Source organism: Triticum aestivum, chromosome 2B, assembly GCF_018294505.1.
Source record: "Triticum aestivum cultivar Chinese Spring chromosome 2B, IWGSC CS RefSeq v2.1, whole genome shotgun sequence".
In the NCBI taxonomy this organism is placed as follows: Eukaryota; Viridiplantae; Streptophyta; class Magnoliopsida; order Poales; family Poaceae; genus Triticum; species Triticum aestivum.
This window is the reverse complement of record NC_057798.1, coordinates 87,278,724-87,306,660: the sequence shown is the minus strand read 5'-3', so window position 1 is coordinate 87,306,660 and position 27,937 is coordinate 87,278,724. Positions and strand designations below refer to the sequence as shown.

Genomic DNA, 27,937 nt, shown 5'->3' with positions numbered 1-27,937 from the left:
GATGCATGAAACGAACACGTATGCAAAATGAGATGCACATGATGACATGGCAAAATGCAACACGCAAGCAACTGACATGGCAACGATGGCGAATAACTGGTGGACACCTGGCGCAACGAATCCGGGGCGTTACAAGTATATAGCCCACATTGGAATCTCTAAAAAAGGCTTGTCTCTACTACCTAAAAGAAACGGAGTGTTCCGTTTCCCCTCTTACGTTCCCCCTCTTCGTCCAACCCTGTCGTACGACTCCCCCTCCCCTCGAGCAATTTTATTTTCTCCCTCCATCGGTTTTCTCCCCACCAGTTTTCTTCCTACCGATTTTCTTTTCTCCCTCTATCTTTAATTCACATAAGGTAACCAAGCGCAATCAATCCAAACGCAATCAATTCATGCATGGCAATCAATTCATTCATGAAGTGATCAATCTCCTTCCTTCTTTCAATCAAACGGTGATCAATCTCCTTCCTTCTTTCAATCACTTCCTTTCTTCTATCACCATGTTTTACCTAGCGCCAATGAAAATGAATCTCTAGGCTGCTGCATATATCTTTTTCTTCTATCTCTGACTGATCCTACATATATCTCTTTCTTCTCTCTCTCTGGCCGATCCTTTGTGGGCACGTTCATCAGTCGTGGAAGAGAACATGTATACATCGGCGAAATGCCAACAGCCAGAACGGGCTCACCGGTGTAAAGCACCTCAAGGCCGTCCTCCCGATGAGCAGCACCACGGCCGTCATTGCCTACGCGCTTTGTTCGCCATGTCCGTCGTACCCGCCGAGGTGAGCTCCTTGCATTCACGTATTAGTAACAGGCGGATCAGCTTCTACATATAAACAACAACAACAACAACAAAGCCTTTAGTCCCAAACAAGTTGGGGTAGGCTAGAGGTGAAACCCATAAGATCTCGCAACCAACTCATGGCTCTGGCACATGGATAGCAAGCTTCCACGCACCCCTGTCCATAGCTAGCTCTTTGTCGATACTCCAATCCTTCAGGTCTCTCTTAACAGACTCCTCCCATGTCAAAATCGGTCGACCCCGCCCTCTCTTGACATTCTCCGCACGCTTTAGCCGTCCGCTATGCACTGGAGCTTCTGGAGGCCTGCGCTGAATATGCCCAAACCATCTCAAACGATGTTGGACAAGCTTCTCCTCAATTGGTGCTACCCCAACTCTATCTCGTATATCATCATTCCGGACTCGATCCTTCCTCGTGTGGCCACACATCCATCTCAACATACGCATCTCCGCCACACCTAACTGTTGAACATGTCGCCTTTTAGTCGGCCAACACTCCGCGCCATACAACATTGCGGGTCGAACCGCCGTCCTGTAGAACTTGCCTTTTAGCTTTTGTGGCACTCTCTTGTCACAGAGAATGCCAGAAGCTTGGCGCCACTTCATCCATCCGGCTTTGATTCGATGGTTCACATCTTCATCAATACCCCCATCCTCCTGCAACATTGACCCCAAATACCGAAAGGTGTCCTTCCGAGGTACCACCTGGCCATCAAGGCTAACCTCCTCCTCCTCACAGCTAGTAGTACTGAAACCGCACATCATGTACTCGGTTTTAGTTCTACTAAGCCTAAACCCTTTCGATTCCAAGGTTTGTCTCCATAACTCTAACTTCCTATTTACCCCCGTCCGACTATCGTCAACTAGCACCACATCATCCGCAAAGAGCATACACCATGGGATATCTCCTTGTATACCCCTTGTGACCTCATCCATCACCAATGCAAAAAGATAAGGGCTCAAAGCTGACCCCTGATGCAGTCCTATCTTAATCGGGAAGTCATCGGTGTCGGCATGACTTGTTCGAACACTTGTCACAACATTATTGTACATGTCCTTGATGAGGATAATGTACTTTGCTGGGACTTTGTGTTTCTCCAAGGCCCACCACATGACATTCCGCGGTATCTTATCATAGGCCTTCTCCAAGTCAATGAACACCATATGCAAGTCCTTCTTATGCTCCCTATATCTCTCCATAAGTTGTCGTACCAAGAAAATGGCTTCCATGGTCGACCTCCCAGGCATGAAACCAAACTGATTTTTGGTCACGCTTGTCATTCTTCTTAAGCGGTGCTCAATGACTCTCTCCCATAGCTTCATTGTATGGCTCATCAGCTTAATTCCACGGTAATTAGTACAACTCTGAACATCCCCCTTGTTCTTGAAGATTGGTACTAATATACTCTGTCTCCATTCTTCTGGCATCTTGTTTGCCCGAAAAATGAGGTTGAAAAGCTTGGTTAGCCATACTATCGCTATGTCCCCGAGACCTTTCCACACCTCAATGGGGATACAATCAGGGCCCATCGCCTTGCCTCCTTTCATCCTTTTTAAAGCCTCCTTCACCTCAGACTCCTGGATGCGCCGCACAAAACGCATGCTGGTCTCATCAAAGGAGTCATTCAGTTCAATGGTAGAACTCTCATTCTCCCCATTGAACAGCTTGTCGAAGTACTCCCGCCATCTATGCTTAATCTCTTCGTCCTTCACCAAGAGTTGGCCTGCTCCGTCCTTGATGCATTTGACTTGGCCAATATCCCTCGTCTTCCTCTCCCGGATCTTAGCCATCTTATAGATGTCCCTTTCACCTTCCTTCGTGCCTAACCGTTGGTAGAGGTCCTCATATGCCCGACCCCTTGCTTCACCAACAGCTCGCTTTGCGGCCTTCTTCGCCATCTTGTACTTCTCTATTTTTTCTGCACTCCTATCCAGGTATAGGCGTCTGAAGCAATCTTTCTTCTCTTTAAGCGCCTTCTGGACATCATCATTCCACCACCAGGTATCCTTATCTTCGCTTCTCCTTTCCCTGGACACTCCAAACTCCTCCGAGGCCACCTTACGAATGCAAGTCGCCATCTTCATCCACACATTGTCCGCATCCCCTCCTTCCTCCCAAGGGCCCTCCTTAAATACCCTCTCCTTGAACACCTGAGCTACCTCCCCCTTGAGCTTCCACCACTTCGTTCTAGCGACCTTGGCACGCTTATCCCGCTGGACACGAATCCAAAAGCGGAAGTCAGCAACCACCAGATTATGCTGGGGTACAACACTCTCCCCAGGTATCACCTTACAGTCTAGGCACGCACGCCTATCTTCTCTTCTCGAGAGGATGAAATCAATCTGGCTAGAGTGTTGGCCACTACTAAAAGTCACCAGATGTGATTCTCTCTTTCTAAAGAGGGTGTTAGCTACAATCATGTTGTAGGCTAGAGCAAAGCTTAAGACATCTTCTCCTTCTTGATTCCTGATGCCATAGCCAAAGCCCCCATGCGCCCCTTCAAAACATGTGTTAGATGTACCCACGTGGCCATTGAGGTCTCCTCCTATGAAGAGCTTCTCACCAATCGGTACACTCCTAACCATGTCTTCCAAGCCTTCCCAGAACTCCCTCTTGGTGTTCTCATTGTGGCCTACTTGCGGGGCATATGCGCTGATAACATTGAGAACCAAGTCCTCAGCTACCAGCTTGACCAGGATAATCCGGTCCCCACGTCTCCTGACGTCTACCACTCCATACTTGAGGCTCTTGTTGATCAAGATGCCTACGCCATTTCTGTTTGCATCCGTCCCCGTGTACCACAGCTTGAAGCCGGTATCCTCCACCTCCTTCGCCTTCTGTCCTCTCCATTTGGTTTCTTGGACGCAAAGGATATCAACACCTCTCCTCACTGCTGCATCAACTAGCTCCCGAAGCTTCTCTATCAGAGACCCTACGTTCCAGCTACCTAAGCGAATCCTCCTAGGCTCGGCTAGCTTCCTTACCCTTCGCACTCGTCGAGTCAAATGCGAAGACCCTTGCTCATTTTCCACTACATCCGGGCGCCGATGTAACGCGCCACTAAGGATGCGACGACCCGATCCTCGCTCACTTGCCACCGTATCCGGATCAAGATGCGGCGCGCCACCTGGGGGGTGACGGCCCGGCCCTTGCCCATTTTCCACCACACCCGGGTTCCGATGTGGCGCGTCGCTGAGAGGGTTACGGATCAGCTTCTACATCCGCTATACAAACTGTTCAGTGAGCTCCTTTGCTAAATTGCCATCTACTTACTGGAATTCTCACAAATAGAAGTGCAGTCAGAAGGTAACAAGGATGGTATGGTGTGTCTCCATTCACATGGTGTGCAAAAAAGTGGTAAATTACTAAATTGTTAATTATGCTTGTGTTATTCTGCAGACTTGAATTTAGTTTCTATGGTTTTCTTTTTCTGTTCATAGACGAGAGTATAGTCTGAAGGAAAAAAATGGTATGCTCTCAAGGGTGTGCAAGAACAATGAGATTTATATTATTGAAGGTATTGTTAACAATTTGTTATTTTGTAGATTTACTCTCAGTTTTTATTATTGGCAGGTGATTCTTGGTGATAATTCTTCGTAGAGAAACATGTTTGGTAAAGTGTATTGTAATATTGACTCCCACCTTTTTATTTACATATAAAGAGGACCAATTGGAAATTATAAATTTTAAATGTAAAGCTAACTTCTTTTGGGAAATAATATCATGTCGTTGAGATAATTTGATTTCCCTCTATGATATTCTTTGGCCTTAGTATATCTCAGGACAAAGTTGTCAGAAGCTCTATGCTTCGCAACTAAAACATAATCTCATTTTTGTTATTTTATTGGCATCATGATATGTGCCCGTATGCTCCCAAAGAAAAATTCAACTCCCGGTGCAACGCACGGGCATATACCTAGTATTTAGAAACAGAGGGAATATGTTACTCTAACCCTCTCTCTTCTTTGATTCTCTACCCCATTTGCTACACCTGGACCGATGAAGTACAAAAATAAAATTGATTTCTTAACACCACCTCAATTGCATTAAGGGGTATTTTTTTTGAAAGTTTGGTTCGTTTCTGCAGTAGAATTCGCAGTTTGGGACTATACCTGGCCAAACCTCGGGCCGGGCCGGGCCTAGCCAAGCCCGACACAAAAAACTTAGGCCCGGGCCCGGCCCGGGCCGGCCATCGGGCCTGAGCACGTAAAAGCCCGTCAGGCTTCAGGCCGGCCCGGCCCGACCTTCAGAAAATGGCAAAAACGACGGGTCCGGGCCCGGCCCGGCCCGGCATTGACTCCCCTGGTTTTTGCGATGAAGCTGCACCGATCCGTCCCAAATAGTCCTGGCCATGGGAAGCCCTGCCCGGCTGGCCCGGCACGAAAAAGCCCGACCCGGCCCGGCCCGACGCTGCCCCCAGCCCGGCCTTCGGGCTCAAAAACTAGGCCTGAGCCCGGCCCAGGGGCAGCCGGGCCGGGCTTCCCATGGCCAGGACTATTTGGGACTGATCGGTGCAGCTTCATCGCAAAAACCAGGGGAGTCAACGCCTCTCTCTGCATCACCACTCACCTCTTCCCGCAAAAAAATGTCCAAGCAAAGCGGTCTCCCTCTTCCTCCCCTGTCCCGCGCCGTGGGTCCCGCCACGCAGCCATATCGTCGGCGCTGGAGTGGCGCCGGCGGGACGAGCCCTCCGAGGCAACTCGTAAACTACTCCATGGTCTTTTACTAACCAGCAACCACCACGATCTAGGGTTAATCTGGAGCCTAATCACCCGGCCACCAACCCCCACTCCCACCCCAGCGTCCTCTCGCCTCGCCCGCCGTCTCCGACCCCCACCCAGCCGTCCTAGCCACCCACTGCAACTCCGCAAGCCATGGAGAAGCCGTCGCACGTAGCCGCCGCCGCCGGGAAGCAGGCATCGCACAGGTACCACCGATGGTGAATCTTACTCTGATTTCTGATTGCATCCTGAGTTGACCTTTGAATAGTACTGTTTTTTTGGGGTACCCTTGAATACTGGTAGAATATACAGTATATCTCGCGTGTTCTCAGATTAAGTGGCACTCTTCTGCACTCTAGGTTGCCCGTTCTAGCTGTATGCTTAGTGCTGGACCTGTTCTTGGGCAGCCTGGCCCGAAAGCCTGGCATCCGGGCCAAGCTCGGGCTCAATTTTCCACCCGAAGCCCAGCCTGAAAGCCCAGAAAACCCTGAAATGATCATCAATATATATTCATTCAAAAAATAGGTATAATGCATCTTTGTTGTTCATAAATCAGGTTCTGCTCATTCCTCCTAGTAGTCAGTTTCTACTAGTGTTTGCCGGATCATCCAATGCAAAAATAAAAGTAAAAATGGGCAGTGATGCTGATATTTTGCCTGCTTTTCATCAGGCTTGCAGTGGTCACTGGCGGAAACAAGGGAGTCGGCCTGGAGGTGTGCCGGCAGCTTGCCGCCGTAGGGGTAATGGTCATTCTCACGGCAAGGAACGAGAAGAGAGGGAAGGACGCCGCCGAGTCGATTCGCCGTGAATCCAACCTCTCCAACGTTGTCTTCCACCAACTTGATGTCCGGGATGACAGCAGCGTCGCCGCTCTAGCGCGACACATCGAGAGCAGATACGGAAAGCTTGACATCTTGGTAAATTCAAGGCTTTTTTTGGTACTGCTTTAGGTGGCACCATCACTTATGCATCTTTTTTAGGAACATATTATGTGAATGAGGATTGGTTGGGTAACACATACAGGTCAACAATGCAGCGGTTGTAGGAGTTGCAGCAGACGAGGAAGGCCTCAAAGCTCTGAACCTTGATGCAGAGACATGGGTACTGATTCTCTCTGGATCTTCTTTTTTTTGAAAATAGCTGATCACGCTTGCCACGCGATAATTTTCTTTTGATCTGAACCTTTTGCAACTTAGCATGGTTTTATGTCATCTGTAGAACTACAATTTCATCTGTAACATGGATACTTGGCACCACCAATGTTCAGTGTTCAATCTGAACTTCTTTTATGATTCAGACATCTGGCAGAGCAGCCACTCTGCTCAAAGACGTGTTCCAGAATACCTATGAGGTGGCACGGGACTGTCTCGACACCAATTACTATGGATCCAAACGGGTAACAGAAGCCCTCCTTCCTCTACTGAAACTATCCACGTCGGGAGCAAGGATCGTCAACGCCTCCTCCCTTGCTTCAGAGCTGAAGGTACGCCATCAGTTGAAATTCTTTGTGACTGATCCACAGTCAGTGAGTTAATCTGATGTGCTCAACTTTGGTGCCTGCCAGAGAATGCCGAACGAGAAGCTACGGAAGGACCTGAGCAACATCGACATCTGGGACAAGGCGCGGATCGAGGCGGTGCTCAACACATTCATGGATGACCTGAAGAATGGACGGCTGGAGGAGGCGGGGTGGCCGGTGATGCTGCCGGCTTACAGCGTGTCGAAGATGGTGATCAACCTCTACACGAGGATCCTGGCGAGGCGGCACCCGGAGATGCGCATCAACTGCGTGCGCCCCGGCTTCGTCAGGACCGACATCAACTGGAACCTGGGGACCCTGACGCCGGAACAGGGCGCGAGGGGGCCGGTCATGCTGGCCCTGCTCCCTCAGGACGGGCCGACCGGGTGCTACTTCGATCAGACGGAGATGGTGAATGTCTGGTAGTGGTTGTTCACTGGATTGTCCTGAGCTACGTTATGGTAAGTTCATCTTCCTCCGTCATGCCTGAGACCATTGACCAGACCAAGTTTCTGTTTGTGCATTTAAGACATGAATAAAGAGTTTAGTACCAGCTATGGTCCTACATAGTACTCCCTCCGTCTCATAATATAAGCGCGTTTTTGAAAAGAGGAGCTGATTGAATCTTAAACAATTCACAATAACAGAGTCTATTAGAAGGTAATCAGTTTGAATCCCAAAACATAAACAGTGTGTTCCTTTATTATGATGGCACTACGACAGTTGCTGAGCCACACACAGCAGCTGCACAATATTTGTGTTAAGATAGCAAGTAGTCGTAGAGAGTACTATGCCACTCAATCACTAGTTAACGAAACAGATCAAATGTTTAGCATGTCACACCAAGAGAAGGCACTGAGAATAGCAATTTCAATTGGTGATCAGTTCGACCTCACCTGATCTCATTTCTATCACTACATTTATGACACGATATCACAATATCAATACTACCTATATAATCTTAAATTTGAGCCATTCATTTCCCTCATATATTGCGAGATATATGATTCATGCAGGATATAGAAAAACAATCATAGTGCATTGATCATTGCGTATCAGCAAGCACGTATCTGGCCTCCCCACTCATACTGCATTTATTTGGCACAGAATAGATCTCTTGTATTGTATGCTGTTGCATGCTAGATCTCCAAGTGATTAACTTCTGTGCCATAAAAGTTGCAGCACATTGATCACTCGTATACTGTATAAATGAAGAACACCGGGTGATGGCCAGACAGACACCCCACCGCCATCGCCTTCCTCAGTCGTGTAGGTTTGCCTAGCTTCAGCAATGTCGTCCTTGACCAATCTCATCATACTACTACTACTACCACTTCTCTTCCTCGCCACCCTCTCTCCTACACCTTCACTGTGCTATATCAGTCCATCTGCCGCAAGGGTACAACAGGGTTCCACAGGAACCTCTGATTACCGCACTTACATCGTGCTTGTCGACCCACCTCCCTCAAGTGCCGGCGAAGTCGGGCATCGTCGGTGGTATGAGACTTTCTTGCCCAGCTCTCACATCGGCGAATCTGGGGAGCCACGTCTCCTCCACTCCTACACCGAGGTGTTCAGCGGCTTCACTGTGAGGCTCACTGAAGCTGAGCTCGACGCGATGGCAAGAAGCCAGGGTTCGTGCGCGCGTTCCCAGACCATATGCTGCAGCTCATGACCACGCACACGCCGGAGTTCCTCGGCTTGAGGAGTGACACCGGGTTTTGGAGCGACATACGCTACGGGAAGGGAGTGATCGTCGGGCTCCTCGACTCCGGAATCTATGCAGCTCACCCTTCGTTCGACGATCATGGCATCCCACCACCCCCGACAAAGTGGAAAGGCTCGTGCAGGGAGGTCAGGTGCAACAACAAGCTCATCGGTGCCAAGTCATTCATTACCGGTGATGACCGCCCATTTGATTTTGTGGGGCACGGAACACACACCTCATCCACTACCGCTGGGAACTTTGTTACCAATGTGTCATACCATGGCGTAGGCATGGGCACTGCTTCTGGAATTGCTCCAGGTGCCCACATCGCCATGTACAAAGTGTGCACTGGGATTGGTTGTGAAGAATCTGCCATAGTGGCCGGCCTGGATGCGGCCATCATGGATGGGGTGGATGTGCTCTCACTCTCCCTCGGCGGTCCCACCAGTGTGAGCTTTGACAAGGATCCCATCGCCATCGGCACATTCAGCGCGATATCCAAGGGCATCATTGTGGTGTGCGCGGCTGGCAACCATGGTCCCACTCCACGGTCGGTCATCAACAACGCACCGTGGTTGCTCACAGTTGCTGCCGGCTCGGTTGACAGGAGATTCGACGCTGGTGTTCATCTCGGCAATGGGCTGCACGTAGATGGAGAAGCGCTTACCCAGGTGAAAATGCCAACCTCAAAGTCGTATCCTCTCCTCTGCTCTGAGGAAAATCGTTTCTGCGAGAACGAGGATCACATTTCCATCACCGGGAAAATCGTGGTTTGCCAGGCCATGACACCGATGCCTCAGTATTCAACCATTCGCAGCATAATGGATGCTGGAGCAGCCGGTGTGGTACTGTTCAATGATGAAGCCGATGGCTACTCCATTCTTCTTCAGGATTACTACTCAAGAGTGGTGCAGGTGGCCACAGCTGACGGCATTGCTACCACAGGTTATGTGAGGTCGGCAGCGAGCAAAGCCGTGGCCACTTTCACATACAACAACACAATGCTTGGTGTTCGTCCAAACCCAATCGTGGCGTCGTTCTCTTCACGGGGTCCAAGCCCTATCTCCCCGGGCGTGCTCAAGCCGGACATTCTGGCTCCTGGGCTCAACATCCTAGCCGCATGGCTGCAAGAAAAAAAATCTGCATCGAGGCCTTTCAATATCATATCAGGTACATCCATGGCAACACCACATGTCAGCGGTGTTGCGGCGCTCATCAAAAGCTTGCATCCCGACTGGTCACCGGCTGCCATCAAGTCGGCCATCCTGACATCGTCGGACACCTTCAACAACATCGGTGGCCCGATATTGAATGAGACGCACGGTAAAGCCGGTGCGTACGATAGAGGCGCCGGCCATGTGAACCCGGCGAGAGCCGCCGATCCTGGTCTGGTGTACGATCTCGGCGTAACTGATTACGCAGGCTACATCTGCTGGCTCCTTGGCAACAAAGGCTTGGTGACTATAGTGCACAACTCGAGCTTGACCTGCGAGAAGCTGCCCAAGGTCAAGGACGTCCAGCTCAACTATCCAACTATAACTGTGCCATTCACATCAACGCCGTTCATCGTGAACCGAACAGTGATGGACGTTGGGCCAGCGACATCGACATACAGGGTGAAGGTGGACGCACCCAAGTCGATGACGGTGCGTGTTTCTCCGGAGACGCTGGTGTTCTCCAAGGCCCGAGAGAAGAAGACATTTAGCGTGTCGGTGAGTAGCCACCACATGGATGAACAAGAATCCATGGAGGGAAGCCTGAGCTGGGTGTCTGAGAAGCACGTGGTGAGGAGCCCGATCGTCGTCGCCCTTTGAGTCGGCGGTTCTACTCCTCTGCCATCACCATGGATGGCGTTTGTGCTGTTAGATTAATGGACGTTTTCATCTGTCCCTGTTTAACAATTTCAAATGTATCGTCTCTAAGGAGAATGCTTGCTTGATAAATAAAGGAGTTGTTGCGACAAGAAAATAAAACCAGAGCCTAGTTATATTTTATTTTATTTTTGACTCGGAATGGCAGGTGCTCTGCCTTTTCATTGAAGATTAGGGGCAAGGAAGAAAAGAGCCCAGTTATTGATATATCTTGTTAGAAGATTGCACATTCTAAATTGCCAAGTCTCTCCTCTCGATCAAGTATTCAGGGGGATATTGCCTGCTTTCATCAAGAAAGGGCGGAAAAGGTTCAAGGAGGACATTGTCTAGTCAGTTGGAAACACGTTTGTCATCCAAAGATCCTTGGTGGGCTTGGCATACTCATCAGGAAATCATGAACTCAGCGCTGAAAATTAGATAGATGGGCTTGGAGGTTGCGTACGTCTGAAGATCGAGCCTACAACTTGCCTGCAACTCCTCTTGATGGTCGAGGACGACATATCCTCAATGCTGCAAAACCTTCTTTTGGACCGACAGATGGTTGAAGAAATTGTTGTTGACATCTTCCCCTCTGTCTGTTCAATTCGGCCAAGCAAAGAGGAGAGTTGCTGATGCTCTGGTCAATAACAGTTGGGTCAAAATATATTAGGAAACAGATTAATATTAGGGTTATCATGCAAAATCCTTGGGCCGTGGGAGTATTATCTGACATCCAACTCGGTCCCAACAGGAGCGATTCTTGAAAGTGGTTTTGGGAGCCTGAAGGGCGTTTTCTCAGCAAAAATCAGTTTACAAGTCCTTTTTCAGCTGCAATGTGTTTACTCCCTAATATCAACTGGTGGCACTCAGCTATGGTGGGGAAGGGGCTGAACTCAACTGGTGGCTCATTTTGGTCTTGTAGAGCATTTAGGTATTCAGTGTTTCAGTGTTTGTGCCTGGTTTAGAGAAATCTGGTTTGCTAAGCACCAGCAGATTGGTCCACTGGAACGCCAAGTCCAGCCGTTCCTTCCATGCACCCATTCTGTCATTTTCTCCCATTTCTTCATGCAGCTCCTAATAATATTCGTTCAGGAATTTTTTTGATAGAACTCAGGTTTTGAGCGTAAAAGAAAATGACCCATTCAACCTCACTTAATTTCATGACTTCGATATTGTCATTTACTCCAATATTTTTCCTTCAGGAATCTGTTGATAGTACTCATTTATGAGATGATAACACATCATAGGTGGGGATACAGAACCAGAAGCTGTTAATTTTGAAAAATTAATTATTCTCCAATTTTACAGATATTTAATATATGTGTTAAAGACCATCCAGAAAATCGAAAAATACCATGTATCTTTTTCCCTACACCCCGCACCATAAACCCGGGTAGATACATTACCCACATTCATTCCTGCCATCCCACATAATCTTATCATATCTTCCAGATTTAACAGAAGTTAAACTCATTATTGTGTTACCATATGCGCTGGATTTGTCAACTGATTAATATACGCCAAAAGTAACACACAACACATTAATTGTTTGTGTTGTATAAAGATTGCCTGGTGATTGATCCTATTCTGGCATTGCCATCGTCTTCATCGTGTAGTTGTGTGGTTTGAGCCTCGAGGAATGGGGTCGTTCACAAATCTCTCAGTACCTTTTCTCTTGCTCGCCATCCTCTTTCCCACGCTCGCACTATGCTATATCAATCCAGCTGCCACAAGCGTACACCAAAATGCCACAAAACCCTCTGCTTATCGTGCTTACATCGTGCTCGTCGAGCCACCACGCTCAAATGCCGGCGAAGACGCCCATCGCCAGTGGCACAAGTCTTTCTTGCCGAGTTTGTTGGCGGGTGAGTCCAACGAGTCGCGCCTTCTCCATTCCTACACCGAGGTGTTCAGTGGCTTCGCCGTGAGGCTCACCGACGCCGAGCTCGATACGGTGGCCAAGAAGCCAGGGTTTGTGCGTGCATTCCCCGACCGGACCCTGCAGCTAATGACCACCCACACGCCAGAGTTCCTTGGACTAAGGAACGACACCGGGTTCTGGAGCCAGGCTGGCTACGGGAAGGGAGTCGTCATTGGACTGCTCGACACCGGCATCTATGCGACACACCCTTCTTTCAATGACCATGGAGTTCCACCACCCCCAGCAAGGTGGAAGGGCTCATGCAAGGCGGCCCGGTGCAATAACAAGCTCATCGGTGCCAAGTCATTCATCAAGGGTGTTGACTCTGGCGACGGAGAGGGACACGGAACACACACCTCATCCACGGCAGCCGGGAACTTCGTCACCGGCGCGTCATACCATGGTGTGGGTGTGGGAAAGGGCACCGCAGCCGGAATTGCTCCTAGCGCACACATCGCCATGTACAAGGTATGCGATAGTAGAGGCTGCGAGGAATCCGCCGTACTGGCCGGCCTAGAAGAGGCCATCAAGGATGGGGTGGACGTGCTCTCGTTCTCCCTTGGTGGCACCATGAGTCCCATCTATGATCAAGACCCCATCGCTATCGGCGCGTTTAGTGCTATGTCCAAGGGCATCCTCATGGTGTGTGCCGCAGGTAATGATGGTCCAGATCTGTTCTCGGTCACCAACGTCGCCCCATGGTTGCTCACAGTCGCCGCCGGCTCCGTAGACCGGAGCTTCGGTGCCGGTGTGAATCTTGGCAATGGCAAGACCATCGATGGAGAAGCGCTTACCCAAAAAGCGAGTCCGAGCTCAAAGTCGTACCCTCTCATCTACTCCGAGGAACGGCGGTATTGCAATTACAGTGATGATAGTGGCATCACCGGTAAGATCCTGGTCTGCGAGAACACGAAGTCGGAGACTCAACAGTCCAACGTCCGCAGAATAGTGGGTGCTGGTGCGTCCGGTGTGGTGTTGTTCAACGACGAAATCAGTGGCTACACCACCATTGTTCGGGATTACAACTCCAGTGTTGTACAGGTGACCGCGTCTGACGGTGGCATCCTCAAAGCTTACGCTGCGTCGTCGAAGAGCAGCTCTGTGGCCTCTCTCACGTACAACAACACATTGTTTGGTGTCCGCCCGGCCCCTGTCGTGCCTTTTTTCTCTTCCCAGGGTCCAAGCTTCACCAACCTCAACATCCTAAAGCCGGACATATTGGCACCGGGGCTCAACATCCTTGCTGCATGGCCGCCAAGCACGGCCTCCGGACAGGGCCCTTTCAACATCATATCAGGCACATCCATGGCGACGCCCCACGTCAGTGGTGTTGCGGCGCTTATTAAAAGCATCCATCCCGACTGGTCGCCAGCCGCCATCAAGTCTGCTATCCTAACGACGTCGGACATCGTTAATAGCACTGGCGGCTCAATCTTGGACGAGCAACATCGAAAGGCCGGGGTGTTCGACATAGGTGCCGGCCATGTGAACCCGGTGAGAGCCGCCGACCCTGGCTTGGTGTATGACCGCAGCGTCACTGAGTATGCCGGCTACATCTGCTGGTTTCTCGGTGACAGTGGCCTAGCAACCATCGTGCGCAACTCAAGCTTGACCTGCGGGATGCTGCCCAAGGTCCAACACGCGCAGCTTAACTACCCGACGATAACCGTGTTGGTTTCATCGACTCTGTTGACAGTGAACCGGACTGTGACAAACGTTGGGCCAGCGGATTCAACATTCAAGGCCAAGGTGGCCGTGCCGAGGTCTCTGACGGTGCGTGTCTCCCCGGAGACGCTGTCATTCTCCAAAATTGGAGAGAAGAAGACCTTCAGCGTGTCTGTGAGCGGCGACTTGGGCAAGGAAGAATTGTACGAGGAGGGAAGCTTGAGCTGGGTATCGGAGAGGCATGTCGTGCGGAGCCCCATCGTCGCTCTTCCGGCGTCATCATCATGAATGATGTACGTGCCGCGAGATCACTAGATGTTTTATTTCTTCCTGTTTAAGTCATCTTCAGTATTTCTTTTGCGCCAACATAATAATAATAATAAACAGTACCAATGGAAGAAACACTTGCATTTTGATTTACTTACTGGTGCAAGGTTTTAAGTTATGTGATTCGAACCAGAGATGAGCGGTTGATACTTGGCCCTGCTGCTTAATGCCGCGACATCTCTGCCTGTCTGAAACTCCACTGACCTTTTTGTTCAGAGCAAGAAAACAGAGGTGGATGGAAACTTGTGAAACTCTGGAGTTGTATTCGTCCCTGTAAACTTCTGTCGGATATAGGAAACAGAGTAAATAGGTGAAACGGAGAGGCGATTGTGTCCATCACAGGCAATCTGCAATTGAAATTATTTTTGCTTTAATGCAGATCTCGCTCTAAATGCTCAACAAAAGAAATGTGTAAATTGTTGTTGTCTCTTTCCATCAAGCACCAGCATCCAGGTCGTAGTAGTACAATGCATTCTTGTTTGGTCTTCCACTAGAAAATGACATTCTTTTCGGTTAGTTTTACAACGAAAGGACTAACTGAATCTCATACCAAAAACTGTTTTCCCTGAGACGCTCAATCTCTCTAGTGTGTGAGATCTTGAACATTGTTTTAATTTTTTTACTGCAGGATTGTGACACACAGAAAATTTTCATGGACCGCATTCTATTACCGAGCTTCTATTGGCTCCTGTCTCATGGAAATGTTTTCTTTGGCTACTATGGCACACACCTAATTCTTGATCTTTGATTCAAAGTAATTTCACAGAAATTTTATGGGAGTAGAATCTTCAGAATTCTTTTTCTTTGGCTACTATGGCACACACCTATGGTGCAGCCAAATAACTTCGATTCCATATTCCCGTGTTTAAAATTTCAATAGATTCCAATGGCCCTTGTCATAATCTGCCTTTTCCTATTCCCGTGTAGGCTAACTAAAATTTGCGTAAGGGGGTTAGTTTGGTTAGGAGCATAATGTGGGCTATGTCTCTCATTTCTTGCCCAAAAGCATGACTCTGAGCTCTATGATAGAGTGGAAAAACGAAGTTGCAACCCAAAGAGATGCTCTGCTGCAGCAACAACAGCCACCCAGAAAGGAAGTTGCAACCGAAAGAGACTGACTGCACACACATATATAAGAGTTGGTTTTGATTAGCTGATGTTCTTCTTCTCACATCTCACTCAAGCGTTTCCTCCCAAGTACAGGTTCCTAACGCCCTATGAACATGCGGTGCAGGTGCAGAAGGAGGCCGGAGATGATCCAGTTTCTGCAACATCAAACACGACCATGAAACAGTAACGTGAAAGAAACTTTGCTCTGATGAAGAGACTTGATCATCGGTACTCAGTGTCTGTTGTGGTGCTCAGTGTATTTGCGATGTGCGAACAGGTTGTTGATCCGTTGATAGAAGGCTGTCATCTTAGGCAAATGCCAGCAACGGCAACCGATAAGTGGGCAAGAATTCAGTCTGGGAACCAGCTTCGTCGGGGACCGACCTCAACTGGAACTTGGGGACCCTGAGCCCGGAACAGGGCGCGACGCGCGAGGGACCCTGCTCCCTCAGGACGGAGATGGTGAAAGTCTGATAGTGGCTGCTCACTGGGTTGTACAGGAACTGCGTTATGCCTAATAAGAATAAAGAGTTTGCAAGCACATATTATGCCTGTAGAAGCTGTTATCAGCGCCATGGATGTGCAATCTTGCACACTGTATGTCTGTATCTACGATGACTGATATCTGAAAAAAATTGAAAGAAAACTGAGTTTGGTTCACCAGGCCCAACTGCTTTGGATAAAGGGAAGAAAATCATTGGGCCATGGTCCGACCAAACGACACCACCGGCTACCAAGAAGAAAATGTGTGATCACCTCAACAAAAAAAAGTGTGGCGTAGACGTACCTCCCCCTCCAAACCCAATCTCCGCTCTGCCGGCGGCGCCGCCGTTCTGCAGCAGGTCCGTCTTCGGCTTATATATGATCATTGGGTCGGTATATATGATCTAATTTTTGTTCTCAATTCTTTTGAATCTACTACCACTACTATAGGAAGGAAGGAAAGAGGATCGTCTTGCTTTGAGGTGTTGGATCTTTGATCGGAGATGAGCGCCCGGCGGTTTGTGAACCTGCTGGTGTCGGATTGCCAAAAATTCACGTCCACGCTGCGGCGCTTCGACCTGTCCCGCAACCAGCTCTTCTACCCAACACCAGAAGAAGCAGTGGAACATGCCAAGGTGGTGCCTCCATTGACGCCGGGCATGTCCAACAAGCCAGCCCTAACAACCAGCCCCTCGGCGGTGGCCGTGGCCGGGGCGGGGGCGGAGCGAAAGAAGAAGAACAAGATGATGATGAAGAAGCCGGTTTACATTCGGCTGCCGGCGGCCACGGTCACCATGAAACCATCGATATGTGCGATGACCCCTTACGATCAATGGGGCAGGATGTACTGCTTCCCTCTCACCGAAACCAAGCTCTTCTTCGGCGACAGCTCCACGCGCATCTTCCGCTTCGACGTCGAGACCCACTGCATCGACACCATGCCCAGCCTCCACACGCCCAAGCGCTCCCCCTTGGCCCTTTCCATCCCTCAGGATCCGACCACCTCGAAGGAAGGCGAAGGTGGAGCCCTTTACATCATGGACAGCATCCTCGGGCCTTACAATGAGGGTCAGGTCCAGTTCGAGGCTATCGTGTACCGCAGGCGGTTCCACCCCTGCTCCAGCAAGGCGTGGCACTGCGACGCCCTCCCGCCGCCGCCTTTCGTCCACGACCTGCAGGTTGGTAACAAACCGGCGTCCATCTGCTCCTACGCCTTGGTTGGCGGCCACACCATCTGCATCTCCGTCACGGGAGTCGGCACCTATTGCTTCGACACGGTGACTCGCGAGTGGTGCAAGGCCGGCGACTGGCTCATGCCGTTCCACAGCAAGGCAGAGCACGACCCGGAGCTCGGCCTCTGGTTTGGCGTCTCTCACAGCAACTTCCACCTCCCGTGCGCCGCAGACATCTCCGGTGTCGTCCGAGGGGAGGAGCCGCTGCCGGAGCACACACGAATCTGGGCGGACACTGATGTGCCAGAGGGATGGTACCCGCACTACCGCCCTGCCGAAGTCGTCAGCCTCGGTTCGGGCAGATTTTGCGTCACCAACTTCTTCGAAACTAAGGACTACGATTGCCGCTGCGGCCACTGGTTGGTTGATGACATATTGGCTGTCTTCACGGGCATGGAGGTAGTGTTACCCGGCAATGGCAATGGGAATGACAACGACGAGGGTGATTTCAAAGGCAACAACAATGGGAACGACAATAATGACAATGGCGATTGCAAAGGCAATGTCAATGGGAACAGCAACGGGTCACCTGGTGTCCGTATGATTAAGCATAAATCCAGATTTTGTGGGACTCACGGCACCAACATGATCATGTCAGTGCTCTGATTCACATATTTTGAGGCATAAGAGCATCTAGCTCTCCCATCAAATCTGTTTTAACTCCCTAATTAAATTTGAGGGGTTAAACCCCTTCCGGCCCTTCCCTCAAATTTGCCTCTCCATGCTTAAATTTGTGTGTGTGTGTGGGGGGGGGGGGGGGGGGGGGGGGGGGGGGGGGAGAGCTATCCTCCTAAATTATTTTTCCTTCCAGACACTATTTTTCCTTTGGCAGTCACCCAACAAACCGCCGTCCATCACTGCCCATCTCCACACCGGTGGCGCAATACCCTCACTGCCATGCACCGCAACCCTAACAGCTGACCCCTCGGCGGTGGCCGAGGCGGGGGCGGAGCGAAAGAAGAAGAAGATGATGAAGATGAAGAAGCTGGTTTACATTCGGCTGCCGGCGGCCACGGTCACCATGAAACCATCGATATGCGCGATGACCCCGTACGATCGATGGGGCAGAATGTACTGCTTCCCTCTCACCGAAACCAAGCTCTTCTTCGGCGATAGCTCCACGCGCATCTTTCGCTTCGATGCCGAGACCCACTGCGTGGACACGATGCCCAGCCTCCACATGCCCAAGCGCTCACCCTTGGCCCTCTCCATCCCTCCCAATCCGGCCACCTCGGAGAAAGGCGAAGGTGGGGCCCTCTACATCATGGATAGCATCCTCAAGCCCGACAGCGAGGGTCAGGTCCAGTTCGAGACTATCATGTACCGCAGGCGCTACGACATGTCCCTACCCAACTCCAGCATGGCGTGGCACTGCGACGCCCTCCCGCCGCCGCCTTTCGTCCACGACCAACAGGTTGGTAACAAACCGGCATCCATCTGCTCCTACGCCTTGGTTGGCGGACACACCATCTGCATCTCCGTCACGGGAGTCGGCACCTATTGCTTCGACACGGTGACTCGCGAGTGGTGCAAGGCCGGCGACTGGCTCATGCCGTTCCACGGCAAGGCAGAGCACACCCGGAGCTCGGCCTCTGGTTTGGCGTCTCTCACAGCAACTTCCACCTCCCGTGCGCCGCAGACATCTCCGGCGTCGTCAGAGGGGAGGAGCCGCTGCGGGAGCACACACGAATCTGGGCGGACACCGACGTGCCAGAGGGATGGTACCCGCACTACCGCCCGGCCAAAGTCGTCCGCCTTGGTTCGGGCAGATTTTGCGTCACCAACTTCTTGAAACTAAGGACTACGATTGCCGCTGCGGCCACTGGTTGGTTGATGACATATTGGCTGTCTTCACGGGCATGGAGGTAGTGTTACCCGGCAATGACAATGGGAATGACAACGACGAGGGTGATTTCAAAGGCAACAACAATGGGAATGGCAATAATGACAATGGCGATTGCAAAGGCAATGTCAATGGGAACGGCAACGGGTCACCTGGTGTCCGTATGATTAAGCATAAATCCAGATTTTGTGGGACTCACGGCACCAACATGATCGTGTCGGTGCTCTGATTCACATATTTTGAGGCATATATAAGAGCATCTCTAGTAGGCTCTCCCATCAAATCTCTTCTAACTCCCTAAATTTGAGGGGTTAAACCCCTTCCGGCTCTTCCCTCAAACTTGTCTCTCCATGCTCAATTTTGTGGGGAAAAAGAGCTATTCTCCTGAATTCTTTTTGCTTCCCGACACCATTTTTCCTTTGGCAATCACCCAACAACCGCCGTCCGTCGCTGTCCATCTCCATGCTGGTAGCGCCATACCCTCTATGCCATCCACCACAATCCTATGTGGCCCCTCCCGGCCCTAAAGAGAGCAGTTCCATGAGCCTGGGGCAGAAGGATACCTTTTGGTTGCAGTCGGCCAGCTACTACTCATTGAGCACCTCCAGCTTCCTGTTGGCGAGGTAGTTCGATCCAAACAGCGGCCCGTGGAGGACGAATTTTGCTGACTTTCTTGACTGCTTTCTTTCATGCATGCATTCTTCACGCTTGATGAGTCCTTTTCAAATTACTTATGCATATCATCTACTGGCCAGAAAGTTGTTGTTGTGCGCATATCAAATTTGAGGAGTTAAGTTTTGATGGGTGGTTTGAGGAGTTTAATTTTAGGGAAAGGACTAGAGATGGTCTAATAATCTGCTCTCAGGCCATGTCTAGATGATTTATCCTTTTTTTCTGTTTACCCATATATCCATATGGGTAAGAGAAGTATGTACATTGGGACTTAATTTGTTATATGCGCGTAAGGGCCCAAAATTTCTTGAATAAGAAATCTAGGATTCCATTGTTTTATCGCATTGGGATGTTTGAATTCTTGAATAAACTAATTTGAGAACAGTTGGATGCCGGCAAAATCATCAACAAGTGGCATTCTTTATTTCGATATATTAGGAATTAACTTGCTATATATTCATGCTGCTCTTTCGTATCTCGTTTTCGCAGCAGCAATCTGCTACGGGATCGCAGCAACTCCTCGCGTCACGCCAGGATGTGGTAACGAGAGGCAGAAGGAAAGCGCGTGGGGAGGAAGAAGAAGCACAGAGGAAGGATTGTATTCCAGAGAATAATGTTTACAATGCCAGTTGTCTTTCTCCCCTCCACACGCTAGCTATATAACGGTTCCATTACAGGCCGCACTAGGCCGGCCCAACGGCCATCCACCCACTCAAGGCACGGCAAGGCCTAGGTCGTTGCATGCCCCTCCCCTTAAGCAACAGGACGCCCTCGGACTGTTCACCATCACGCTGTTGTCGTTCGTGCCACATCTGACGCCCATTCCCAAGTTGCCATGGACACAGGAAGGCCTCTCCATGCAATCTTCAGTTGCTGTCGCGTGTGTCCACCAACCTGCACCAAACGGGATTGCAATACCTGTGCCGGTGTCCTAGCCGTTGACAGAAGTACTGCATCCAGCGTCTCTGTCTGTACTGCAGTCTGGTCTGGGGGCTTGGCCGCCTTCAGCAGAGACACATGAACTACAGGATGGATTTTGCTTGATGCTGGAAGATCCAGTCGGTAGGCCACAGTTCCAATCTTTTCCACGATCTGGTAGGGTCCAAAGTACTTGAATCCGAGCTTATGGTTGGAGCGTCTCACCACTGATTGCTGAACATATGGTTGCAGTTTCAGATAGACCCAATCGCCCACTGTAAATTGCCGGTTAGACCTGTGTTTATCCTCTTGCGCTTTCATCCTATGTTGTGCTCGGAGGAGGTGTTCTCGAATTAATCCTTGCATCATTGTACGTTCAGCCAGCCAGCCTGAGAGATCTGAAGATAGAGAACTCTGCAGATTTGAAATGCCCAAATGTCTGGGTTGATAGCCATATAATACTTGGAACGGTGTATGTCCTAGAGCTGAGTGATAGTTTGTATTGTACCAGTACTCGGCTTGAGGCAGCCAGTATGCCCATTTCTTGGGAGCCGAGTGTACCATGCATCTCAGGAATGTTTCCAGGCACTGGTTGAGCTTCTCTGATTGACCATCAGTTTCTGGGTGACTAGCAGAACTCATGTTCATTTTCATGTTAGAAAGCTTGCATAACTCTAGCCACAACGTGCTTGTGAAGATAGGATCTCTGTCCGTTACCACTACTTGAGGAAGGCCATGCAGTTTATACACATGATCCATGTACAGTTGGGCCACCTGGAGAGCAGTGAATGGGTGTGACAACGGAATGAAGTGAGCGTATTTGCTGAATTTGTCAATGACCACCAGTACAGTGTCAAAGTGTTTGCTCTTGGGAAGACCACATCCATGGTGACCATGTTCCAAGCTTCTTTAGGGACTGGCAAAGGACTGAGCAGTCCAGGTTTTTTGACATGCTCAGCTTTGGCTTGTTGACATACAGTGCATTCCTTCACATAATTCTGAATGTCTTGTTTCATAGCTGGCCAAGCAAACAGTGCCTTAATTCTCTGATATGTTCCTTGAAATCCAGAATGACCCCCCACTCCACTAGAGTGTAGAGACAACATAATAGCCTGATGAGCTTCAGTGTTGTGACCCAGCCATACTCTGTCTTTATATCTGATGATCCCTTGGTGTAGCACATATCCTTTGTCATTAGAGCCATTCAGCGCCAATTCTTGTAACAATTGCTTATCTTCTTGGTGTTGCTGATATCCTTCAGCTACCACACTCAACCATTTAGGTGTGCAGAATGATATGGTATGTAGTTCAACAGGAGCAGGTGATCTGCACAATGCATCAGCAGCTGTATTATCCTGACCTTTTTTATATGTGATGGTGTATCTTAGTCCAAGCAGCTTTAAGAGAGCTTTCTACTGCATAGGACTAGTGATTTTCTGATCTTGCAGATGTGTCAGACTCCTGTGATCTGTTGACAGTGTAAAGGGGGCATGCTGTAAGTAACTTCTCCACTTATCCACTGCCAGGATGAAAGCCAAACATTCCTTCTCATATGTGGACAGAGCTTGAGCTTTAGGTCCCAATGCTTTGCTCAGGTAGGAGATAGGGTGTCCTTCCTGCATGAGTACTGCTCCAATGCCACTGTTACTAGCATCTATCTCAATGACAAATGTTTTCTTGAAATCAGGTAGAGCTAGAACTGGGGCTTGAGCTAGAGCAGTTTTAAGGCTTTGAAAGGCAGCTTCTGTAGTGGGTGTCCACTGGAATATCACATCCTTCTTCAACAAGTCAGAGAGAGTTCTGCTGATAATCCCATAGTTTTTGATAAACTTCCTGTAATAACCTGTGAGTCCCAAAAATCCTCTCACTTGCTTGACATTGGTTGGTACAGGTCAGTTCTGAACTGCTGCAATTTTAGCTGGGTCAGTCTGAACTCCAGCTCCACTTATGACATGTCCCAAGTATTCTAGTTCTTGTTGGGCAAAAGAACACTTGCTGATCTTCACATACAGTTGATTTTCTTGCAGAATTTTAAAGACTTGCTCCAGATGTTGGAGGTGCTCCTCTAGAGTTTTACTGTAGATGAGGATGTCATCCATAAAGACTAACACACATTTCCTTAGTAGCACTGCAAACAGGATGTTCATTGCAGCTTGGAATGTTGCAGGTGCATTAGTCAGCCCAAAGGGCATAACCTTGAATTCATATAAGCCATGGTGAGTTTTAAATGTTGTTTTATGCTCCTCACCTGCTATTAACCTGATTTGATGGTATCCTGATCTCAAATCCAATTTGGTAAAGTATTTGGCTCCTGCTAATTCATCCAGTAGCTCTTCTACTATAGGCATGGGATATTTGTGTTGAACTATGATCGAGTTTAACATCCTATAATCCACACAAAATCTCCAGGTGCCATCTGATGGGGTCATGTACCTAGGGTAGGGTCATGAACCTGATCTAAGTACCTTGCCCAAGGACACCCTTAGAAGAGGTCGCCTTCCAGTCGACCAACAAGGGACTCACTCGACTGGCTTGAAGGACTCGACCATGAAGACTCACTCGACCACCAGGAGGTCAAGAGGCACTCTGCACTGCAACGGCCTGTAATTAAGTAGACTTTATTATAGTAAAGACACTTTATGTGGGGCGTTACCAGTAAAGCCCCAGACTTAACTCACCTTAAACCCTCTCCTACGTGGGCTGGCTGGGGTCCTGGCGCACTCTATATAAGCCACCCCCTCCACAGGTAGAGGGGTTCGGCACCTTGTAACTCATATACTCATAATCCACTCGACCGCCTCCGGGCTCCGAGACGTAGGGCTATTACTTCTTCCGAGAAGGGCCTGAACTCGTACATCCCTTGTGTTTACAACCTCTCCATAGCTAGGACCTTGCCTCTCCTTACCTACCCCCCACTCTACTGTCAGGTTTAGAACCACGACAGTTGGCGCCCACCGTGGGGCCGGTGTTTTAGCGATTTTGTGGAGAAGTTGCGATTCTTCCGAGTACTTTCATCATGGTGTCTGCTGGAGTTTTGGTCGAGGGTCGAGAGATCCGTCTCGGCACTCTCACCTTCATCGCCGACGACTCCGTGTGGCTCCAGGAGGCTCCACTCGACGTTGATGCGCTCCCCGTCCGCGGTGCGACGCATTTTCGCGCATGTGTCCGCGGCGTTCTGCTGCGGCAACCGTCGACCCCTCCATCGTCCACCCTCCCGGTCTCCCGCCAGCGCAAGCGCCCGGGCCGATCGAGGCTTCAGCGATGGGTGAGGCACGCGGTGGCTCGCCAATCGGCCACCACCCAAGTTGCGGCAATCGAGCCCAACGAATCTCTCTACGGCTTGTTCGATCTGTCGACTGGCTCCGTAGAGACTGCATCCGAGTGCGGTAGCAGTGATCCAGCGGCGGAAATCTTGATGGTCGACGGGCCCCGCAGTCCCCCTGGCTTCGCCCGTGATGGTGGAGCAGGTGACGGAAGCGACCCCGCACGAGGCCACGAAGAGTACCAGCCCGAGCCACTCGACTCTCTGCAAAGAGAGGAACTTCGCCGCGGGAACGTGGATGCCCTGCGTACTCCCATCGCAGGAGAAACCCCCGAGGCTCGTGCCTTGGAGGAGGCACGTCTGGCCAATTTGGCCGAACGCACTCGATTGGAGAATCTTCAGCGAGCACTCGACGAGCGCGCGCGGCAACGAGTTCCCGACACCAGTCGACGTCAACTCTTCCCGCCGACTCAGGTATATCGAACCCCAATCCAGAATTTAGCAGCTGCGACCCGTATAGCAGAGTCCATCCAGCCTTCGCAGTCGGAAGCGGGCAGAGGATTGCTGCAGATCAGGGATCTGCTCCGGGCAGCAGGAGATCAGAATTCAGCCGTGTCTCAGTCGCGCAATAGAATTCACAGTCGATCCGTCACTGCGAATACGGTTCAGTCGGCTCATAGCCCCAGATCGCCCCCGCGGCGTGAAGGGCGCGAGAATCGGCGAGATCAATATGGCGACCGACTCGACCGAGATGATAGGCGTCGAGTGCCCAATTCCCCTCCGAGGGGTGGGTCTTACGCTCCTCGGCAGCAAGATGACAGGCGTCAGTACAGTACAGGGCGAAGGGTTCCAGTCGACCCCAGAGAACCAGGCTTCGACGCGCGATCCATTATCGTGCAAGGTTTGGTCGACCGGAATAGAGCCCATCGAGGCGGACTCGACAGAGATGCACCCACAAGCAGTCGAGTGCATGTTTCTGGTCCTGAATGTTTCAGCAGAGCTATCAGAGCCGCAGTTATCCCTCCCAATTTCAGGTTGGCAACAGAAGTCAGCAAGTTCACTGGTGAGTCTAAGCCTGAAACTTGGCTTGAAGACTACCGAGTGGCAGTTCAGATTGGTGGTGGGAACGACGAGGTGGCCATGAAGCATTTGCCCCTCATGCTGGAAGGTTCTGCCAGGGCATGGTTGACTCAATTACCTCCTAGCAGCATTTACACTTGGGAAGATCTGTCCCGAGTGTTCATCAGAACGTTGAAGGAACTTGCAAGCGACCAGCTGGATTGACAGAGTTGCAAGTCTGCGTGCAGAAGGCTAATGAGACTCTCAGAGAGTATATTCAGAGGTGGATCACTTTGCACCACACTGTGGAGAACGTGTCTGATCATCAGGCAGTCTGCGCCTTCAAAGATGGCGTCAAGAACAGAGAACTGAGTTTGAAGTTTGGTCGAATCGGTGACATGACTTTGAGTCGGATGATGGAGATTGCTACCAAGTACGCCAACGGCGAAGAAGAAGACCGACTCCGAAGCGGCAAGCACAAGCCGAGTCAGTCGGAAAAAGGAAACACCAGTCGGAAACAGAAGCGGAAGGCTGAACCGGCAGCTCCTGGAGAGGCTCTGGCCGTGACTCAGGGAAAGTTTAAGGGGAACCAAAAGGATCCTGGAACCCCAAGAAGGTAAAGGATAAAGAAGGGAACGACGTAATGGATATGCCATGTCACATCCACACGAAGAAAGACGAAGAGGGAAATATCATCTACCCGAAGCACACCACTCACCAATGTCGACTCCTGATCCAGCAGTTTCAGGGAAAACAGTCTAAGGACAAGGAGAAGGAGTCGGACAAGGCTGAAGACAAGGAGGACAGTGAGGAAGGATATCCGCATATCAACTCCACTCTGATGATCTTTGCAGATGTGGAAAGCAGGAGTCGACTGAAAGTCATTAACCGAGAGGTGAACATGGTTGCCCCAGCAAAAGCAAATTATCTGAAATGGTCTCAACCCATCACATTCGACCAATCTGATCACCCGACTCATATTGCCACCCCTGGGAGGCAAGCTTTGGTGGTCGATCCAGTTGTCGAAGGCACTCGACTGACAAAGGTGCTGATGGATGGTGGAAGCGGGCTGAATTTGTTGTATGCAGACACACTGAAAGGAATGGGCATTCCGATGTCCCGACTGAGCACTAGTAACATGAGCTTTCATGGAGTTATACCAGGGAAGAAAGCCGAGTCACTCGGCCAAATAGCTTTGGACGTGGTGTTTGGTGATTCGAAACATTTTCGCAAAGAAAAGTTGACGTTTGAGGTCGTGGATTTTCAGAGTGCATATCATGCCATTTTGGGGAGACCAGCTTACGCACGGTTCATGGCTCGACCATGTTACGTGTACCTCAAATTGAAGATGCCCGGCCCCAAAGGAGTGATCACTGTCACCGGTGATCGGAAAAAGGCAGAAGAGTGCTTTCAGAAGGGCTCAAAGATTGCCGATTCCCAGGTGACAGCGGTCGAGTTCGAGGAATACAAGCAAAACGCAGATCCGAGTGACTTGCTGCGATCAAAGAAACCCGCCACAGAGTCTGCATTCCAGTCGTCCGGTGAGACGAAGCCTGTTCACATTCACCCGACCGACCCCGATGCAGCTCCGACCCGCATCTCCACAACACTCGACCCAAAATAGGAAGAAGCGCTCATCCAGTTCCTCCGTGAGAACTGGGACATTTTTGCATGGAAGCCCGCTGACATGCCAGGTGTTCCCAGGGGACTGGCTGAGCATCGCCTAAGAGTCGACTCATCTGCAAAACCAGTCAAAGAGCATCTTCGGCGGTCCGCCGTCCAGAAGAGAAAAGCCATTGGTGAAGAAGTGGCTCGACTGTTGGCGGCAGGATTTATCCGAGAGATATACCACTCCGAGTGGCTCGCTAATGTCGTCATGGTTCCTAAGAAGGACAAGTCGCTCCGAATGTGCATTGATTTCAAGCACATCAACCGGGCCTGCCCGAAAGATCATTTTCCTCTCCCTCGCATAGATCAAATTGTTGACTCGACCGCGGGATGCGAGAGGCTATCTTTTTTAGATGCCTACTCCGGGTACCACCAGATCCGTCTGTACGGACCCGACGAGGTAAAAACAGCTTTCATCACTCCATTCGGGTGCTTCTGCTATATCACCATGCCATTCGGCCTCAAGAATGCCGGAGCCACATTTATGCGAATGATTCAGAAGTGTCTACTCACTCAAATCAGTCGGAATGTGGAAGCATATATGGATGATATTGTTGTCAAGTCACGAAAAGGTTCCGACCTGCTCGCTGATCTCGCCGAAACATTTGCCAACCTCAGAAGATATGATATCAAGCTCAATCCATCAAAGTGCACATTTGGAGTTCCTGGTGGCAAGTTACTCGGTTTTCTCGTTTCCGAACGGGGAATCGACGCTAACCCAGAGAAGATTGGCACTATTCTCCGAATGAAACGCCCTGTGCGAGTGCACGATGTCCAGAAGCTTACTGGATGCTTGGCCGCATTAAGTCGATTCATCTCACGACTCGGTGAAAAGGCATTGCCTCTTTACCGACTGATGAAGAAGACAGACAAGTTCGAGTGGACTCCAGAAGCTGATGCAGCGTTTGCCGAGCTAAAAGCTCTGCTCTCCACCCAGCCGGTGCTTGCTGCTCCAATCAGCAAAGAGCCTCTGTTGCTCTATATCGCAGCCACAGGACAAGTCGTCAGTACTGTGCTTACGGTCGAGCGGGAAGAAGAAGGAAAAGCTCTCAAAGTTCAGCGCCCAGTGTATTATTTGTCTGAAGTCTTGACTCCATCCAAGCAGAGATATCCTCATTATCAGAAGCTTGTGTATGGAATATACATGACCACAAAGAAGGTTGCTCATTATTT

The 27,937-nt window shown here is 50.2% G+C and overlaps 2 protein-coding genes and 1 pseudogene across 7 annotated transcripts; all 3 read left to right on the top strand.

Annotated features, from left to right (window-relative positions):
- Positions 1–5,351: 5,351 nt before the first annotated feature.
- LOC123043637 (short-chain dehydrogenase/reductase 2b) lies at positions 5,352–18,034 on the top strand. 6 transcript variants are annotated; one of them, XR_006419428.1, is made up of 7 exons: positions 5,352–5,733; positions 6,198–6,444; positions 6,551–6,628; positions 6,825–7,010; positions 7,092–7,507; positions 15,752–15,810; positions 15,905–16,287. XR_006419428.1 is itself a non-coding variant. In XM_044466154.1 (6 exons), exons 1-5 carry the CDS (start codon positions 5,681–5,683, stop codon positions 7,470–7,472), a joined length of 945 nt encoding a protein of 314 aa, XP_044322089.1. In that variant the 5' UTR covers positions 5,352–5,680; the 3' UTR covers positions 7,473–7,507; positions 15,146–15,411. The 6 variants fall into 6 exon arrangements, 4 of the variants coding, with proteins under 4 accessions (XP_044322089.1, XP_044322088.1, XP_044322087.1 ...); XR_006419427.1 differs by adding an exon at positions 15,445–15,655 and having other exon boundaries at positions 15,752–16,287; XM_044466154.1 differs by lacking the exons at positions 15,752–15,810; positions 15,905–16,287 and adding an exon at positions 15,146–15,411.
- On the top strand, positions 7,483–10,603 carry LOC123043636 (subtilisin-like protease; annotated as a pseudogene).
- LOC123043635 (subtilisin-like protease) lies at positions 12,236–15,139 on the top strand. Its single transcript, XM_044466150.1, has one exon. The coding sequence runs from the start codon at positions 12,244–12,246 to the stop codon at positions 14,476–14,478; it is 2,235 nt and encodes a 744-aa protein (XP_044322085.1). The 5' UTR covers positions 12,236–12,243; the 3' UTR covers positions 14,479–15,139.
- Positions 18,035–27,937: the final 9,903 nt, after the last annotated feature.